This window comes from Erpetoichthys calabaricus, chromosome 5 (assembly GCF_900747795.2).
Source record: "Erpetoichthys calabaricus chromosome 5, fErpCal1.3, whole genome shotgun sequence".
Lineage (NCBI taxonomy): Eukaryota > Metazoa > Chordata > Cladistia > Polypteriformes > Polypteridae > Erpetoichthys > Erpetoichthys calabaricus.
Genome location: NC_041398.2, coordinates 99,001,098 through 99,020,205, shown reverse-complemented (window position 1 = coordinate 99,020,205; position 19,108 = coordinate 99,001,098). Strand labels below are relative to the sequence as shown.

At 37.0% G+C, this 19,108-nt stretch overlaps 1 protein-coding gene across 4 annotated transcripts in view; it reads right to left on the bottom strand.

Annotated features, from left to right (window-relative positions):
- The window catches only part of slc2a9l2 (solute carrier family 2 member 9, like 2), a 197,728-nt gene that overhangs the window by 83,732 nt on the left and 94,888 nt on the right, over positions 1-19,108 (bottom strand). For all 4 annotated transcript variants that reach the window (XM_028801819.2, XM_028801820.2, XM_051928220.1 and 1 more), the window contains one exon: positions 8,098-8,230. In XM_028801819.2, coding sequence (XP_028657652.1) covers positions 8,098-8,230 — 133 coding nt within the window. The remainder of the gene's footprint in view (positions 1-8,097; positions 8,231-19,108) is intronic.

Below are 19,108 nucleotides of genomic sequence, written 5' to 3'. Positions count from 1 at the left end.
TCTTCTACGCAGTGGTGTGCTGGGGAGGCAGCATAAAGAAGGAGGATGCCTCACACCTGGACAAACTGGTGAGGAAGACAGGCTCTATTGTAGGCATGGAGCTGAACAGTTTGACATCTGTGGCAGAGTGACGGGCGCTCAGCAGGCTCCTATCAATTATGGAAAATCCATTGCATCCACTAAACAATATCATCTCCAGACAGAGGAGCAGCTTCAGTGACAGACTGCTGTCACTGTCCTGCTCCACTGACAGACTGAGGAGATCGTTCCTCCCCCACACTATGCGACTCTTCAATTCCACCCAGGGGGGTAAATGTTAACATTATACAAAGTTATTGTCTGTCTGTTATACCTGCATTGTTATCACTCTTTAATTTAATATTGTTTTTTATCAGTATACTGCTGCTGGAGTATGTGAATTTCCCCTTTGGATTAATAAAGTATCTATCTATCTATCTATCTATCTATCTATCTATCTATCTATCTATCTATCTATCTATCTATCTATCTATCTATCTATCTATCTATCTATCTATCTATCTATCTATCTATCTATCTATCTATCTATCTATCGACAAACATCAGCAAATATAAGCAATACAAAGAACTATAGAACCTGGGTGGACTCGAGCAGTCTACATTCAGATCCAAATGACATTTCCTAAATGGTGCTATTCCTTACTCATAGAGATTTGTAAAAGGAAAGATTTCTTCTCCAGAGATAGTGCTCCTTTCCAACCGTCCATTTCTCCTCTCAAAAGTGTCCATGTTTATAGTTTAGGTGAGCTCTTTATAAATGTGTTAGAAATCAAATGAACTCTCCATTTTTGAAGCAAAGCACCAACTGAACTAAACTAAAAACTGAGAGAACTCTTTTTGAAAAAAGTCCAAAAAAGTCAGTCTCTTTCTCCTCTTCTTGCCTAAGGTGAGGGCCTAGCTTTCTTTCTTCCAGCAAAGTGCCTAAAAACGTTACAATTTCTTAAAAAACAATAATGTTACTAAATCATTATGACACAAACCTAGATTAATTCCCATGTGAATCAAAAGCTGCACTTTCTAATTTAGCAAAATAATCTGAATCCTGCTTTACTTTTCAGATACTTGTTCCAGTTCCACCCCCAGAAAATGACCATCTATCTGCCAAAGCCAGGTGTTATGTGTGCATCCCCTTGGCCTGGTACAGATGCTTGGGTTCTCAACAATGAGGATCCTGCAAGCCAAATCACTCTTGGGGAATCCTGCCACATTTGAAACTCCATATGCAACCGCTTATTCGACACAAAGCCAAACAAGTGGTACCCAAGGATTCTCTGAAGAGACACAATACAGAAGGAGTCCAGTCTTCATCTCAGGTTACTGGATAGCATCCATGTCTCACAACCATATAGCAAAACAAGAAGCACTTGGGCTCAAAAGACTTGGACCTTTGGGCTTTTGCAAAGATATTGGGTGCACCACACACCATTTTTCAGCGACCCCATGACTCTCCATGCTCTCCCAAAGATTGACTACATAGAAAGAGTCACCAAAGACATGAATGTTGCTGCCGAGGTAATTAAACCCTCTACGAGGCTGACATTCTCTCCACAGTTAGACACACTGCTGGGCTGGGCCAAGAAGGTCATTAAAGGCCTGGATTTTGGTTTTTATCCATGAAACTCACAAACCCAGACACTCCTCGCTCAGTCTCCTGAGAACCCCAATCAGAGCTTCCGTTGACTCCGTGAACATCACACCATCATCAGCAAAGTCAAGATCAGTGAGTCTTTCTTCACCAACAGATGCCCCACAGCCGCTGGACCCCATGACTCTGCCCAACACCCAGTCCATGCAAGCACTGAACACAGTAGGAGCAAGAACAAACCCCTGACGAACCCCAGAATCAATTGGGAAAAATGCAGAGATGCTGCCTCCACTCTGCACAGCCCTCACAGTACAAGTGTACAGGCCGGCCATGATATCCAGCTACTCTGGGGGGGATCCTGCAAAGTCTCAGGATGTCCCACAAAGCAGCTAGATCAACTGAGTTGAACACTTTACGAAAATCAACAAAGGCTGCAAAGAAACTCTGCTGATATTTGCATTTGCGATCCATAAGAACCATCAGTGCCAGGATGCGGTTGATGCTAGACTTTTTAGGAGTTAAACCAGACTGTTCCGGTTGCTGGTAAGTGAACAAGTGATCCTATTCAGGATGACCTATCAAGGACCTTACCCGACAAAAAGAGCAGTATTAACCTCTCGTAGTTGCCGCAGTCCAGGTGATCACCCTTCCCTTTCCAGATTGGGATGACAAGTCCCATTTTCCAGTCAGTTGGGATGATGCCTGTCTCCCAAATGGAAGCAAAGATTGCTTGCAATGCCTGGAGGACAGCTTTACCACCAACCTGGGGATCCTTGCAGCCTTCCCTACACTCAGTTGGTTCACCACCTGTGCAAGCTTAGTGAGATTGGGTGGTTCACAGCTAATTGGAGGATCAGCCTCAAGACCCGTGGACCCAGACATATAAAGCATACTAGTCGGAGGAACAGCTTTAAACAGCTGCTCAAAGTAGCCAGCCCAGTCACAACTACTGCATCATTCTTAAGGACCATTCCATCACCCACCCTGATTGCAACTCTCCGAGGAACAGATTTGGATTTGCGTAATGCTTCTGTTCCTCTGTAAGCAGAACATGGGTCACTAGACCATAGATGGTGTGCATTTATTCACAGATTACTCTAACAAACGCCTCCTTATCTGCCTTCAGAGCCCTTACAGCCATCCTTCACAGTTCCCAGTACAGTCCAGAGTTGCCATCAAGCCATGTGCTGCGATTCCTCTTAATGATATCCAGCATGCCCTACGAGATGAAACACCTCCTTCTGGGAACAACTTTTAGCAACCTTCACTGTCTTGAAATGGAAGGTCTCCCACATCACATTAGGATCGGCAGTTGCACGTAAGTCTGTAAGTTCCTCACACAACATACTCATGTGCATACTCATTAGAAACACTCTGATCTTGGAGTCTGGCCAGGTCCAGCCTCACTCACCTGACCTTTTGCAAAGGAACACAAAGCCAGTTTCACAAAGGTCGCCAAACCCATACAGAACAACACAATCTTCATAGTCAGCCCTGTCAGTGCTAGTGCTCGCATTGAAATCACCCATGGTCAGAGGAGTGTCACCACATGGGCAACCACCGAGTTAAGCAGGAAAATAAATGTCTCCCACACTGAGACATCATTCACTACAGTGGGAGCATACACTGAGACAACAGACAAAGCGCCCCAGGGAGTGCCTTAATCCGAGTCTCATAATATGCTTGTTGAAAGGAACGACATCGGACACCATCGGAAGGAGTCAATCCACCACAGCAACAGCTACTCCCTAAGTATAACAGCCATCAGAGTGACCAGACCAATAAAAGGTGTACCCACCTACGGAGATCTGACCAGTCCCAGGTCTGGGCACCTCAGAGAGTGCCACCACCAAAAAGCAGTTTACAAAGCTCCTCCAATCATGCAGAGGAAGATGATGCCAGAGAGACAATGCGTTCCACGTGCCTAGCTGGATGGGCTGCCTCAAATTATTACTCAAGTGCTGCCATTTAGTGGCCAATGCCACAGCACCACATCAGTTCCAATCCCCAAAAGGCCTGACCCCATTGGCTCTCCAGCGGTTTCGACTCTTCCAGGATGAGGCTCCCAAGGGCGTTCCCCCATCCTGTTCATACTGCAAAGCGCCTTCCTACGGGCGATTGCAGCAGAGCTACTCTTGTGGGGAGAAAAAAGGAGAACTGTCTGCCATTTTGGAGCAGTGTGAAGTTTTTACGGTAGTTAGAGTGCCAATCCTGCCACCAACCTCCAAGTTTTCCCTGCAAGTTGGAGGACCACTCCACTTAAGACTATGAAAAAAACTGGTATAGAGCTGTAGTTCTGATAAATGCCTTCCAAAAGCCCCATGACTCCATACATTAAGTTGTAGTCTCACTGACCTTTGGCTTTCTGTCTGATTTAATGTTTTATGAACTTTCATTTGCTTCTTTGACTTATCTGAAACATTACAGACATCTATCTGATAGGTATTATTTTGTGCTGCTATTAGATTGTAATTGTAGATTCAGTATATTAAAAGAGTCAAGCAGACTGACATCACATTGAATAAGTCTAGGAGATGATCTGTGGAACTCAACTTAAACTGAACTTTTATATTCTTAAAGCTTATTTGGATGACCAAGTCTAGAATGATGTGAAAAGTACATTAATTGAGCATATCTGCAACTCTAAAACCATACTGTAGTCATATACAAATATCAAGAACAAATGTTTAGGTAAAAAATAATTCATAACAAATATAGCTGAAAATATATTCAGTTTCAGTACATAAATTACTGATAATGCCCATTTAATTTAATCACAATAACTAAAAGTAATCACAATAAAATAATAACTTTGCAAAAATAATTACATTTTACATTTTTACTAGTAACTTTGGATTATGTTATTAATCAGACATATGTACTGTACTGTTTCTATTCCTAATGGTTTAATAATGTTTATTGCTCATTTCCCATTAAACAAAGTACAGTGTATTATAGGATTAAAAGGAATACAGCAATCAGCTGAAACAAAGTTGTTTTTTTTTCTAAGTTATACAATCATTTTTTTAAGATAATGGTCAGCTGTAATGACATCCCAATGCAGTATTAGGATCTGTCCCCCAAGGCGCATTTTTATGACAGTTCTGAAGAATTGTATTTTGCTGTTAGGAGAAGGGATGTCCTCACAATGGATTTAAGTATCTGTTGAAGAAGATTGTCCTAAGGTCAGGAGGCACGTGTCCCCACTAGCTAGACATACTCTTAGTCTGTAGAGAGTTTGAAGGACTGAAGGCTATATTCCACTGACCTTCTCCTACATAAGGTTTCCAGTCTCGTTACAATAATTTGCAAAAACTTTTGTGTGTATATTATATATTTTAAGTAATATAAAATCTACCTTGTTATTTTGCATTGCATTGCACTGTTTTACTTCATTCATAAAGCATATTGGTGCTTATTGCAAAACATGCTATATACAACAGATTCAGGAAGTATTCAGACCCCTTCATTTTCTGCACACTTTATTATATTACATTTGACATTTCTGCCAATCAATCTATACTCAATAATCCATACTGACAAAGTGAAAGCATGTTTTCAGAAAGGTTTGTAAATTCATTAAAAATCAAAACCTGACATCTCTCATTCATAGAATTATTCCCTTAATTCAGTACTTTGTAGAAGTCAACAATTACAGCTTTGAGCCTTCTTAGGTAAGTTTGCAAGCTTTGCACACCGGGATCTGTAATCAAATGTAATTATTGAAAAAGGTATTGCTGTCCCAGTGTACTCAGACCAATTCAAGGAATAACTACCTTTCCAGTATACTAAATCTACACGTATCTTTACTATCAGAAAATGATCAGAGAACTAATGGCTACAGAGGCATATTATGCCATTTCTGAAAGAAATCTCTCTATTATAAAAAAAATCCTGGAGAGAAACAGTAGGGTGTCGAGACATGATCTTCACGTTAAGATCATGGAAGACAGTTAAAAGACCCACGAGGACCTTAAACATGAGACATTGTGCCAAGAGATTGACCCAGGATCGAGTCGCGATGACGTAGAACATGAGATTCTTACAAGACACGCCCGACTTACAGTCAATATCAAATAAGACAACGGGGCAGCAATACATTCAGTCTTGTGAAGGATTTGAGCACACACAGATCCAGGGTCTCAACGCATATAAAGCGTATAAGGACAATACGTTATAAGTGAAACATCGATGACTAAGCGAAGAAGAAAGCAGACGCGGAGAAAAGAGACTCAAAAGCGTTGGAGAGAAAAAAGAGAAAAAAGAAAAAATAATCTAGGTGCAAATTCAGAAAATAAGGAAAGTAATTATCAGCCCAAGTGGAACTGAAACAAAGCATGTCCAATCGGGCTCAGAATTAAAAGACAGAGAGTAAAAGACAAAGTAGAACTTCATAAACACATTCACAAACGTTGGCGCTATACACATGCAGAGACAGATTATAAAAGCAGTGGAATTCGGAAGGCTAAAAAAAAAAAAAGTATGTGTGATACAAACGTAGAGAAAGTTAAAGAATATGAAAGTAGAAAAATTAGAAAGTATAAAAAAAAGAAAGTAAAGATTGCAGTAGCGCAAATAAATGGTAACTATTACTCGAAAAAGGGAAAATAATCACCACGGACCAGGTGTCATTGAAAAAAAAAGTAGGACAAAGCGAGGTCAGAAATAAAAGACAGAGTAGAAAACAAAGTAAAACATTATAAAGAGGTTACAAAACAAAGGGGCCAAACACATGCAGAGCAGGTTAGAGATAATGAAAACTGGAATTCAAAAGACTCAAAAAAAAACGTAGGCGCGGAACACATGCAGTGCAAGATACAGAATATGAAAGCAGAAAAAAACGACAGTGTCAAAAAAAGAAAGTAAACATTGCATTAGCGCAAAGAAAGAGAAATTATTACACGGAGAAATAACTAAAAGGCGAACAGAGATTGAATATATGGACACAGGTGATATATCAGAAGTATGCAAATATTGTAAGGCTTTGAAGTTTAAGTCAGAGAATTTCAAAAACGTGTTTTACCTCACATGCATTTATTGGTTACTTTGCAAAAAAATTATTAACTGCTGATGATGTAGATCGCTTTGTCTGTGCTGAAATTCCAAACAGAGAAACCTATCCTGAATTATGGTACAAAGTCATTAAACACATGTCTCACTGACCTCATTTAAAAGATTCAGCATATTGGGACTAGAAAGATTCCAAATATTGTTTTTACATAAGGTCAGAAATAAAAGTGACACTAATGAAATAGCAACAAACAAAGAAAAAAAAAATCTTAAAAGTGTGTATCCGGAAAACCAAACACGGGGGTTGGCGAGCGAAACAAGCAGGGGGCGAAGCCCCCTAGTTTACTTAAGAATAATCCGAATGAGATATTAGTACAGCTTAGCTATTAGCTAGTCAAACTGGCTTGATGGGCTGAATGGTCTCTTCTAGTTTGTCAAATTTCATATGTTTCTTAGGTTTCTTGCAGCCATATAATTCAAATGATGCCATTTTGGAGCAGACATTTCTTTCTAGGAGTTACTGTCTTTCCAATAATGCCCATGAAGTAACAAAAAAAAAACAGTATCTTGGAACCTGTTTGCCTTTCTTCCCTCAGCTACAATTGATGTACATGGTTATACAACCACAAAGAGACCAGACATAAACAGAACAAATGACAGAGTAACAAGGTGGGAACCACTATTCATTAATAAACACTTTGAAAATTCATCTGAATTTTGAAATAGTCCTTGAATAATATTTACTACTATAATAGGTAAAAAGTGTAGGTTTTTGGGCAACATGGGCCCTGTTATATTGGGTGAAAGACTAACACTGAATACCACAGTCAGGCTCTCTAAACAATGGTGCTGGGGGTGTCATGGTTTGGGAATATTTCGTTGTATGAGGAAAATTTTTTCCATTAATGCAAACATTTTGAACTCTGATCAGTTTAAAATGAATTTATACAAGCATGGCATCCCGTTTTTCCATGTGCTGATGCTCTCCAGCGTTATGCAGTGAAATAATGATTCAAAACACATAAGGTGTGAAAGAATGAGTGATGACTACAAAAGTGTTTGGATATATAGTTATTGCTGCTAGAGGTGGCCACCACAGGTTTGAGAATGTTATGTTACAGTAAGTTATGCTAAAAATATATTAAATGACCATCAATTACCTTATTTGTTCACTCAGAATCTCCTTTTTCTAACATTTATTGTTGTCAACCTTTACTGAAAAAAATATTGGGAAATACAATACATATGATGGGACAAATGCTTTTTCACAACACCGTACATGCTAATGAACTAAATCACCCAAAGTGTCTCAAGAGAAGTGTTGAAACTTCAGGAAATGTTCTTATATCCCCTTCATAAAATTCAAAAGGACATGTCCTGAATTGTGGAGTTTTATTGAGATAAAGTAATTTCACATAATAAATAATAAAATTTAAAATTCAAATATACATTCATATTTTTACCTTTTTCAGCTTTGTCAGCATCTCTTTTCTCAAGCAGTAGGTACCGGGGACTCTCAGGGAGAAAGGGTAAAACAAGTAGCTGCATCAGGGCAGGTGCCATGATGAACAGAAACATATAATTCCATCTAGTTTCCTACAAAACAAAATAAATGCTTAAGATTAATGCAAAATATGTATTTTAACAATGTATACTGCATATACTACACATGATCAATTATTTTATACTATTATACTTGTGAACATTGCCCTGGCTGTTAAGTGGTTGCCAGGGCATAAGGTGAAATAAAATTGGGAAAGACAAAAATGTGGATTCTACAGTGAGGGCAAATGTAAAATGTTACACCAAGATAAAAATAAATAATCAATAGAGGACTACAATACAACCCAAGCATTTGACTGAATATATATTGCTTAACAAGTGAAGATGTGGCACAAATGTTAATGAGAAGTTACTGGCGATTGTGCTGCTGTTCCATATACTTATGGAGGCAAACTAACTATAAATATCATGATATATCAGGATACTGTTAGATAGATAGATAGATAGATAGATAGATAGATAGATAGATAGATAGATAGATAGATAGATAGATAGATAGATAGATAGATAGATAGATAGATAGATAGATAGATAGATACTTTATTAATCCCAAGGGGAAATTCACATACTCCAGCAGCAGCATACTGATACAAAAAACAATATTAAATTAAAGAGTAATAAAAATGCAGGTAAAAACAGACAATAACTTTGAATAATGTTAACGTTTGCCCAACCCGGGTGAGATTGAAGAGTCGCATAGTTTGGGGGAGGAACGATCTTCTCAGTCTGTCAGTGGAGCAGTCTGTTGCTGAAGCTGCTCTTCTGTCTGTCAGCATTTGGCAACTTCTCTTGAATACTCATTCCAATCTAACCTAACCTAACCTAATCTAATCTAATTAGCAGAAGTACACAGTAATTTACCAACAGTAGACAATCAAAGTAAACCAAGTTAAGATGACATCTAGCTGGGTGGCTTTGTTTGTTAGGTTAACTTAACTAATTCTTATTCAACGTCAGTCTCTCCCAACCCATTGTGGTCAGTACTATACACACTGCCAAAGCCAGTGACAGAAATTCAGCCACATAACAATTTGGTAACAGTATTATTGGTGATGAAACAGTCAGAATCTCGTTCCTTAGCTCCTAATTCACCAACTCAGACCCAGACCCAGACCCAATAATCACCACTCACCTTATAATTGCTGATTTTATAGTGGGTAAAGTTAAAGTAAAGTAACAGTCAAAGTAAAATGAGGTTAATCATGAACTAATAATTTTATTATTCAACATTTACAGTACTTTGAGGAAATAAAGAGAAACTTCATATTGCATATGTGTGTACCAATGTTTTTTCGATTAGGTTTTATTTCTATAATATTTGCATAGGCCATTTCATTTTCAGTTAATTTTTACAAACCTTTCAATATTTCTATTTTAGTTTTTATATTTGGAAATTTACCATATGTAGTTTTATTTAGAGAAAATCATTTCAGTTATATTTTCATTCCGTTATGGCTATCTGATGGAAGACTACAACAGGCACGTTAAGCTTACATAGTAAAGGGAACATAAAAATATGCAGGTTTACCCATAAAAGATTCAGAGAGGCTCTTTTTGCTAGGGCCATCTATAAGAGTTATCTTGTTAACATTTTATATAATGCATTGTAGCAGTGTTCATCTGTGCATGGAGCATGCTGTTCACTTTGGAAGATTTAGGGATTTTAAACTCCAGTTCTGGTACTTCACAGAAGAGGTTGTCCCAATGCCATGCTATGAAAAAACAACCTACTGCTACTAACTCCCATTATTTTAACAGGAATCTGGTGGTTCTGCTCCCATTCAGGAGATGGTATCCATGTAGAAGATATTTAAGACTGTGCATGATTGTCATCTTTTCCAACAGTTCTCAACTTACACAATTTTCAGTATATTTAAGATTCTTAGCATTGGGACCCATAGATATTTTTATATTTATATTGAAAATGCATTTGCATCCTCAGAACACCTATGTCATAGTTCAGTGCAGTGACAAATCTCTTGTCATAAAAGATAATGAGATTTGAGCATAAATTGTTGGAAAAGATCATGATCAAGACTGTTAAGTGGGGTGCAAGATTATGAGGGTGCCGTACTGTATTGAAGAACCTAACAGCCTGGGGCAAAAAGCTATCACACCACCTGTGAAGTCTCACACTGATGCTACTGTATCTTTTTCTAGAATCCATGAAAGGGATGAGAGGAGTCCCGCACAATGCAGTAGAACCTGTGGACAAAGACTTTGAAGAAAGTTTATTTTAGAGAAAGGAGAGGCGCCCAGATAAAAATCTCCCCTGATCTCACAATTCTGTGTACACTTATGTGGTAACACATGCTGTAATTGTTGTACCAGACTGTAATGCAGCAGGTCAAAACACGATTTATGGCACCTCTGTAAGGAAACTCGCTAGCTTTAGTCACCTCAGAAATTCTAGTTTATGCTGGGCCTTTATATTTAGGGATGTAGTGTCGTGCACACTGAAGAACTTGATGTTTTTTACAATCTCCACAGCAGAGCCAATTACGCGGACTAGGACTAGTCCAGACTAGATCTAGGACTAGGATGGTCAGGGTGGGTTTTTTCTTGAAAGTCAACAGTTAACTTTTTGGTCTTATCAATACTGCAGGACAGATTGTTGTATCTGCAACTAAATGGCCAGCTGTTCCACCTCACTATGTACCGACTTGTCATCCTGCTTATTATACCCAGTTGACAGTCTTGTCATCAATGAACATTATGTTGCAATTGTGTAAGCCTGTGCATTCATGAGTCAAGGAGGTGAACAGCAGAGGACTGAGCATGCAGTCCTGAGAAGTCCTAGCACTCTACCACTTTCTTTCAAAATGTTTCCTCCAAGATGAATGGAAGCATCAGCAGGAAAGGAATCTTTCAATCAGAATTTTAGATAAAGAATCAGCCCATTCACAAGATACACTTCTTATCAATCTATGAGAAGAATGGTTTAATTCAAATGAAAAGTGTATACTGCATTCACTTATTTTTAAAATGTAACCAGTAGCCTAACTGTGAGTGATGTTGTTGGCCATATATTTTGGGAATGTGCCACACCCAGACCATACTGTGAAAAAGTCTTTGCTTACCTTCAACAATTTACAACAGAGTATCACTAGTTGGGATTATACTCTATTGTGTAGTGAATAATCTGTTGCATTATTTCATACTACATTTCAGCTCATCATCTTGTCTTATTCAGTCATAAAATTAAAATCAATTCATTATAACACACAGAGAAAAGGCTACCCCATTCAAATAAAAAAAAACATTTTTGCATTTGAAGAACTACTCAAAGCTTCTTTAGCATGTGACAATAATTTATTAATCTTGTTTTAGGTAAATACATTGGGACTCTGTTAACAATCCAGATGCTTCAATATCCATAATAGGTTATCCAATTTAATTTCTCTCTAGATGGGTTAAGGATAGTGTTGAAGCAGAATTTAAATGTGATATGCAATATTGTATTACTTATGATATGTTTAGTTGATCTGAAACATTCTCATTGTAATTTATTCTTGTAAAGTTAATAAAGGAAAGGAAAACAACACTCATTTGAATTCTGCTAACTATTCAGCCTCCCTAAAGTATTTATTTGAACTTCAACAGGGTCTGCAGCCTGGAAACCTCAAGTAATGAATATCCAATTCTATCATTTATCTTCAGTGTGCGGATGGTAGGTAACTCTGCAGTTGAACATAAATCAAATATTCTAAATTAGGAAAAAATAGGACAAAATTTCCATACAAACTATGACAGCTGCAGTGCCAGTGTCTGTATTAATTTGGGTTATTACATTTAAATCATATATGACACAGAAAAACATTTTATTTTAGATACACTATTTTTTCACTTTCCTAAATCTTTCAGTCCTAAATTAGAACTAATTACCTTTTATAATTTGTCTAAAGTGTTACATTTGCTGAAAGACTTTTCTGTAAAACATATACAAGAGTGCAATTAGCAGAATCTGCTGACATTTGGCAAACATCACTTGGGAAATGACTTGAGCCTACATGTACTGGTAAATGGGAATAAGTAAAGGTTAAGCTCTGAGTAGTTATGATTACGAATTTAGAGGTAATACTTAAAGTACTTCTAATATACCTATTTAAAATGTAATAATTTGCTATATACAATAAACTATAGTATAACTTGTGATAAAACACAATGTAAAAATATATATATAATTAAAAGTAACCTAAAAAAATTAAATGTAAGCCTGATACCAACTTTATTACTCTGATTAACAGAAATTTTGTGCATAACTTTTCTACTAGTTACAACAATTTAAACATAATTAGACTGAGAGTCTATCACCACAAATTGTTAACTAAGAACAAAAACAATGGCTATTCACAGTGTATATTAGACTATTATTTTATTATATTTAACATTGGAGTTATAAATATACAGAAAACATAAAATATAAAAATACAACATTTATCTGCACTGTATTATAGACAAAATTAACACTAGAATTACCAAAGCCTACGAAAAAACTCGTAGATCTGGCCCATCTTAAATCCCATCGCACCTCTCCATCTATGTCTTTTGTCCTGTAAATGTGCTGATAAAGACAAGCAGTCTGCTATTCCATCCCCCCGCCACCACAGAACGTGCACAAAATTCTCCCAGCTCACGCCTTGATTATCTGGGAGTGAAGTGCTGGACTTTTAGAGTGGAAATAATAGATCGTTATTTGGAACACATGCATTTCATGTGTGTTCCATTTCTACAATAATCTGTGTAAACACATTGTTAAAACAGAAACATTTTTCATATGTTAGTAGTAAATGACAAAATGTTGGCATAAACTATATAATGTGTGAAGCCTGAAGTCCAAAGATCAAATAAACACTTTCACAAAAGGTTCAAGGATGAGACAACAGCTTCCGTGGCATAGCAGTGAGAACTGCTGACTTGTAATCAAGAGTCCCCAGTTTGATCCCGACTGCCTCCTATATTTACCGTTTTCAGTAGTGAGCTGCTCTTATTGTTAATATTATACAGTACACACATACATTTGGTCTGCGTCTGTAACAGACGGTGTACATTTATAGTACTTGTAAAAGTTACTGTTTTTTTTCACTTTAATTCTCTCAGTCACGATCATGATACATAATACCGCCCTAGGGATCTGACGCTGTTAGTTTTTATTTGAAACTGGGAATAACTGTAGATGTGAGTGGTGTTTTGAGGCAATGGAACGGGACATTCTCTGATCTGGAGGGATAAAAGCTGACACACAAACGCTGGTGAATCTGCCTTATACAAACTGTGGACGATCACTTAGACAAGACAGCAGGTGTGGTCATATAGCAGCTTTATTTTCACATCGTCACAGTGAGCAGGTTTCAGAAAAGGAGGCAATCAATATTACATGACAGCGTCAGGGCTCTTCAGAACCCTGTTTATTGGGTGGGGCAAGTTTTTATACCCCTAGAATGCGTGATTTAATATTCATTATGAAGATGCAACAGTCAACACTTTATTATACACAATCCTTGAGCCCCTTCAATGCTCCTTGTGCAACTTGATTCCTTGGCTCCTTGTTATGCCGTTCAGATGTAAACAAGTATCTCTCCGTCACTTGATTTTTTAATTCAGTTTTATTGAGTGTTCCTGCTCACGCTGAATTAGTGTTTATTTGATCTTTGGACTTCAGGCTTCACACATTATACAGTTTATGCCAACATTTTGTCATTTACTATGTTTCTGTTTTAACAATGTGTTTATACAGATTATTGTAGAAACGGAACACACATGAAATACATGTGTTCCAAATAACGATCTATTATTTCCACTCTAAAACTCCAGCACTTTACTCCCAGATAATCAAGGCATGAGCTGGGAGAACTTTGTGCACGTTCTGCGGCGGTGGTGGGATGGAATAGCAGGCTGCTTGCTGCTTGTCTTTATCGGCACATAAATGAACCCTACCACCCCCATTCTATCAAATGCACAGTCAGTCGCTAATGATGACTGTCTTTTTAAAAAAAAAACCCTGGTTCACAATTTTCTAGAGAAAAAAGCATTCACAGATTCAAGGATGGAAATGGGGGCTTTCAGTATCTCAACAAAAATGTCATGCTCCAACCAGAAAATATGCCTGGATTAACGTGAAACATTGTCATCCAGAGAAATACATCATTTAAAAAAATCTATATTTTCTGCTTAAAGAAACAGCTCTCTGTCTAAATGCATATATTTATCCAGATGCCTTTGTCCTAACACACACATTTATGTGATGCACAACTTTCCCTGGTACCTATGATCAGACACTGATACTTTTCTGATCCTATCTGAAAATATTGGAATGCCACTATGGTAGGTGGTCACTGGTGCAGGATTCATAATGCTAAATAACAGGAACAGAAAAAAGACTTTTCTAGACTAAATAGTAATGTTGCCACACAGTTGACAGTTGGCCTTAAGAGTTCGAGAGTAAAATCCTGATTTATTTTTTTCTATGTTATTCATTACTTGTTACGATGAGGTAAATAAAAAAGTTAAAATCATTTAGAAATTTCATTCAAATGAGAGTTGTAATGCTCTAACTGTTTCATAGCCTGTCTGTGGTCTGCAGTTCCTCTGTAATGTTTCATTTGACAGATGTAACACACATAAGTCAAAAGATTTTGATGAGTATACCAGCATCTTCCATATATACAGTACATATTAAAACGATACCAAGATTCATAATGGATGCTAGTTTTACTGAACCAGCATGCAACTTAAGAATTATCTTAGATAGATAGATAGATAGATAGATAGATAGATAGATAGATAGATAGATAGATAGATAGATAGATAGATAGATAGATAGATACTCTATTGATCCTAAGGGGGAAATTTATTGTCACCAGTTTTTAATTTTAAAACACAATACTCTTCTAAAACTTGTCTTTTCCAGTTTAGATAGCACTAGTACTAGTACTAGTACCAGCTTAAATATATAGGACTACAGTAATGCATTTACTCACAGGTTGTTTTTCTGTTTACAGCTTTAAATTTATATGAAATTTTGCTGTAATCTTTACTAGTACTAGAAAGATGGACTAAATAACTCCTGCTCTTAAGTCTTTACACTGGCTATCAGTTAAATTTACAGCAGCTTTACAATTTTGTTATTGTTACCTATAAAGATTTAGATGTCCTAGGCCCTACTTATCTCAGCTTATCATTAAATACAAACTAGAGCACGCTTTAAGATCTATAGATGGCAGTCTACTAAACATTCCAACATGGTGGGAGGTTGAGCTTTTATCTACAGAGACCTAAAGTTGTGGAATGATTTTCCTGCTTTTGTGGGAGGTGGCCAATTGGTCTCTGTTTTTTAAATCCTGCTATTTGGCTATTCTTATTACACCTCTATTGTCAGTCATTTGCACAAAAAGATAAAGCATGATATTAGTTATAAAATGCTACTTATTCTTCACTTCTTATTACTCTGCTGTGGCACTTGGTGTCACTACTGTACCATCAAGCTTTTACTGCTACAGATGGGAAAGACACCAGAAATACTGACAGCCTTGTATTCCAAGTAAAGGATTAAGTTGTCATACTAGATGAGCACGGACTTTGATAATACTCTAGAATGCTCACGAGAGGAGTGGATGGCCAGCTGGTCTAGGCCTCCAGATTTGTGACTGTATTTGCCTCTGTCTATGACTTTCTCTGGTCATATCTCAACAATAATACTAATTATTGTTATGATCTTTTTGTTTATCAATTTGAAAATTGCTCTTTTGTACTGTATGTTTATTCTAATTTGCATTTCTTTTAGAATAAATCATATAATTTGAAAAAGCTGTAATTTGCAAGTTAGTTGTGACATTGTTAAGGCATGCTCAGCTTGTAATCAGTGTTACGCAAGCCTAATCACCTTCTGTACAAAAATACATTAGAGCATATAGCAGAAATTAAAACATCTTATCTATATTTAATCTTTACTATATAGGTTTTGTAAAATGATTACAAACTTTATAATACATGCAAAAAAACACTGTTGCACAAAACCCCAGTCTAAATTGAGCCCCAGCTCATGTTAGATATTACAGGGCTAATATCAGCTGTTATTATGAAATGGTGGAAAAAACTGAGAAAAAATTAACACTAATTCTTACTAAAATTAGTTATATATTATTATATTAAATATTTTTACAGCTGAAGATTTATTCTTTACAATTCTAAAAAGAAGCAATGAACAATTACTACAGGCAACAGAAAATTAGATTTTATGGCCAAAACTGCAGTTTTTAGTTAAAAGGTACAGACAGGAATCATCAGCATGATTGCAGTGTGTGCAGGTTAGAACAGTGGTTAGTGCTGTTGTCTAACATGTGAAGTGTCTGCACTTGAACCCTATCTCGTTGCTTGTGTTATGTTTGGATGTTCTCCCTGTGACTATGTGTTTTATCTCTGGATACTATGGTTTTGCTCTCACTTCCCAAAGATGTGTGTGTTATGCTATAAATCAAATCTAAAGTGACCCTGTGTGGGCACTGGCGAAATTCATCAAAATATTTTTTGCAGCGAATATGCTGTATTCAACAGTGACCTTGCTTGCAGAATATTTTCCTGAAAATTCAACCATGTGGCAGCTTAGATAAACATTACTTTCCCAGCACCCCATGATGCTTTTTGAGGCCAGCATGATGTCACAGAGTTGTAGCAACCACACACAGAACTTTTACACATGGGTACTGTAAGATCATTGCCAATGTATTCCGGGTATGCATGATGTATGATGTCACTGACTACATCACTCCAGTAATCCAGACTCCCACCTTGCATATCTTTAAAAATAAACTTTGAGGGCTATATTATCTGATCATAATGACATTACTATGAGTACTGCCACCACATATATAACATGGATCCCTGAGGCACTGCAATATTGCATATTTAATTTGCATCTATAATTAGCCATGTGCTGCAGCAAGCCTTAAATGAGCCGTCCCCCTCCTCCTTCCCGAGATTTATTACTGTTTATAAGACGCTTCTATATTCTTCATGAAAGAAAACAATGTGAAGCATCTGCACAGGTGCATGGGAAACAAAAAAGACATTTCACCTGCACCCAGAACTGTGACTTCAAAAACAGAATGAGCCAGGCCCATGCTGCCACTTACTTGCACTACTAATATGTGCACTGAGATTGGAACCCTATGAACTCTATAAATGGAAATCAATGTTTTTTACTTATTGCCAGTTTGTGACTACTTGCTATATTTTGTTTGTGGTTATCATTCCATCTGTGTCTTTTCTTGGTTGAAGCACAGTGGTGCAATGGTTAGCATAGCTGCATCACAGCTCAGTTCATACATTTCCACAATAATTGATCTGGCATAGTTGGCACAGGCTTTCATCGCCCTCAACTTAACTCAAAACTAGTTCATATCCTCTATCCCCACCGACATTTGCTTTGTTACTCTCTGGGTTCAAGTAGAGGATTCTTCTTGTGTTGTAGTGCAGTCTTTCTCTTTCCTACATGAGGCTTATCTGTGGTGTGCAGTACTTTATTCAGTTAGGTCCATTGCTGTGTTGTTTGCAACTTCATAAGAAAAAGCATTACTCTTTGTGGCACAAGAGTTTAGATGATAAGTTCCCTTCTAGAAGTGACGGTTTTTTCTCAGCCTTTAGACTGGCTCACTGTTTAGCTTGGAAAACTGGATCTCAGCTCTCAGTCTCACAAAGAGAAAAGTGTTGACTTCAGCTCCTCAAGGAAGAGTGGCTCATAGATTTTTAGTTTCATAGAGCAGGTTTCAGAGGTTTTTAGTTATTTTGGAATGTAACAGCAGAGCTCCTACTGGAGTTCCCTTGATAGATCCATCTGAGTGAGACAGAGAGACAGAAAGTGTCCCGGAGTTTTAAAGGTATGTATAACTTTACTTGATTGGATTAAAATCAATAACGATTACAAAATCAGTGTGTCTTGATAATCAAGTTTTTACTGTGCATCACAGATGTCATTCCTTGAATTATAGCTCTTTGTTCTTGCTTCAGACCATTTCATGTCTTCCAGTTCAAGAAGTCTACAGAGTGGCTTCTGAAAAGATGTCAGTTCAACTCTGATTTACACCATTGTTATCAGATGACATACAGGCAGATCCTGGTGAATTCAGCTGGAATTCAGTCACTGAGCTTTGAATATAAGTGCAGGTATTGTACAGCTGGAAGTTTGCTAAATCTTCTGCCTTAAAAGCCTAGTGTGCCAATATAGCCTAGCAGAACGGGAAAAGACAACTTTGTCCTAAACTATACAGAAATATGTATAGAATTAAGCAATAACCTTGACTTGTTACGTGGTTAGAGAGATGTATTAAAATGTTTACTTAAACCACAATGCACCATTGAAATATAAAAAGAATGTCTTTAAAGTTATACTGCGGATGTCTTACTTCTAACACCTGTTTATACTACATAAAGATTTCTCAGCTATATGAACTGTAAACATTTGGCACGCCTTAAGGTCTTAAATACCTTTTCAATACGTAAATTTTGTCCAAAATTCCCAAGGTTGATCATTTTAATTTAGCAGTAAAATTAAATTAAATTAATTTAGAAGTTACTTTCACCAACAGTGGTGGTATACATAGTGCATTTAAAAGACACAGAGATTAAATGTTTTGTTTTCAGTACACAAAAGACAGTAACTTTAAAAACAATTTAAAAATATACAAAAAGTACAGAATAAAATACGTAAATAATATAATGCTTAAGCTATATTAAGTATTAGGTATTCAACTCTCTATTACATTTTAGAGCAAATAACTGTAATACAAAATGCAGAACATAAACAATCAAGGAAATTAGTTAAAAGTACACAAGGAGAAATCAAAAACTAACATACTGTATGTTGATATCAGTATTTACTTTCTTTGCATTGGTAAATTTACTGTGGTTCATCTC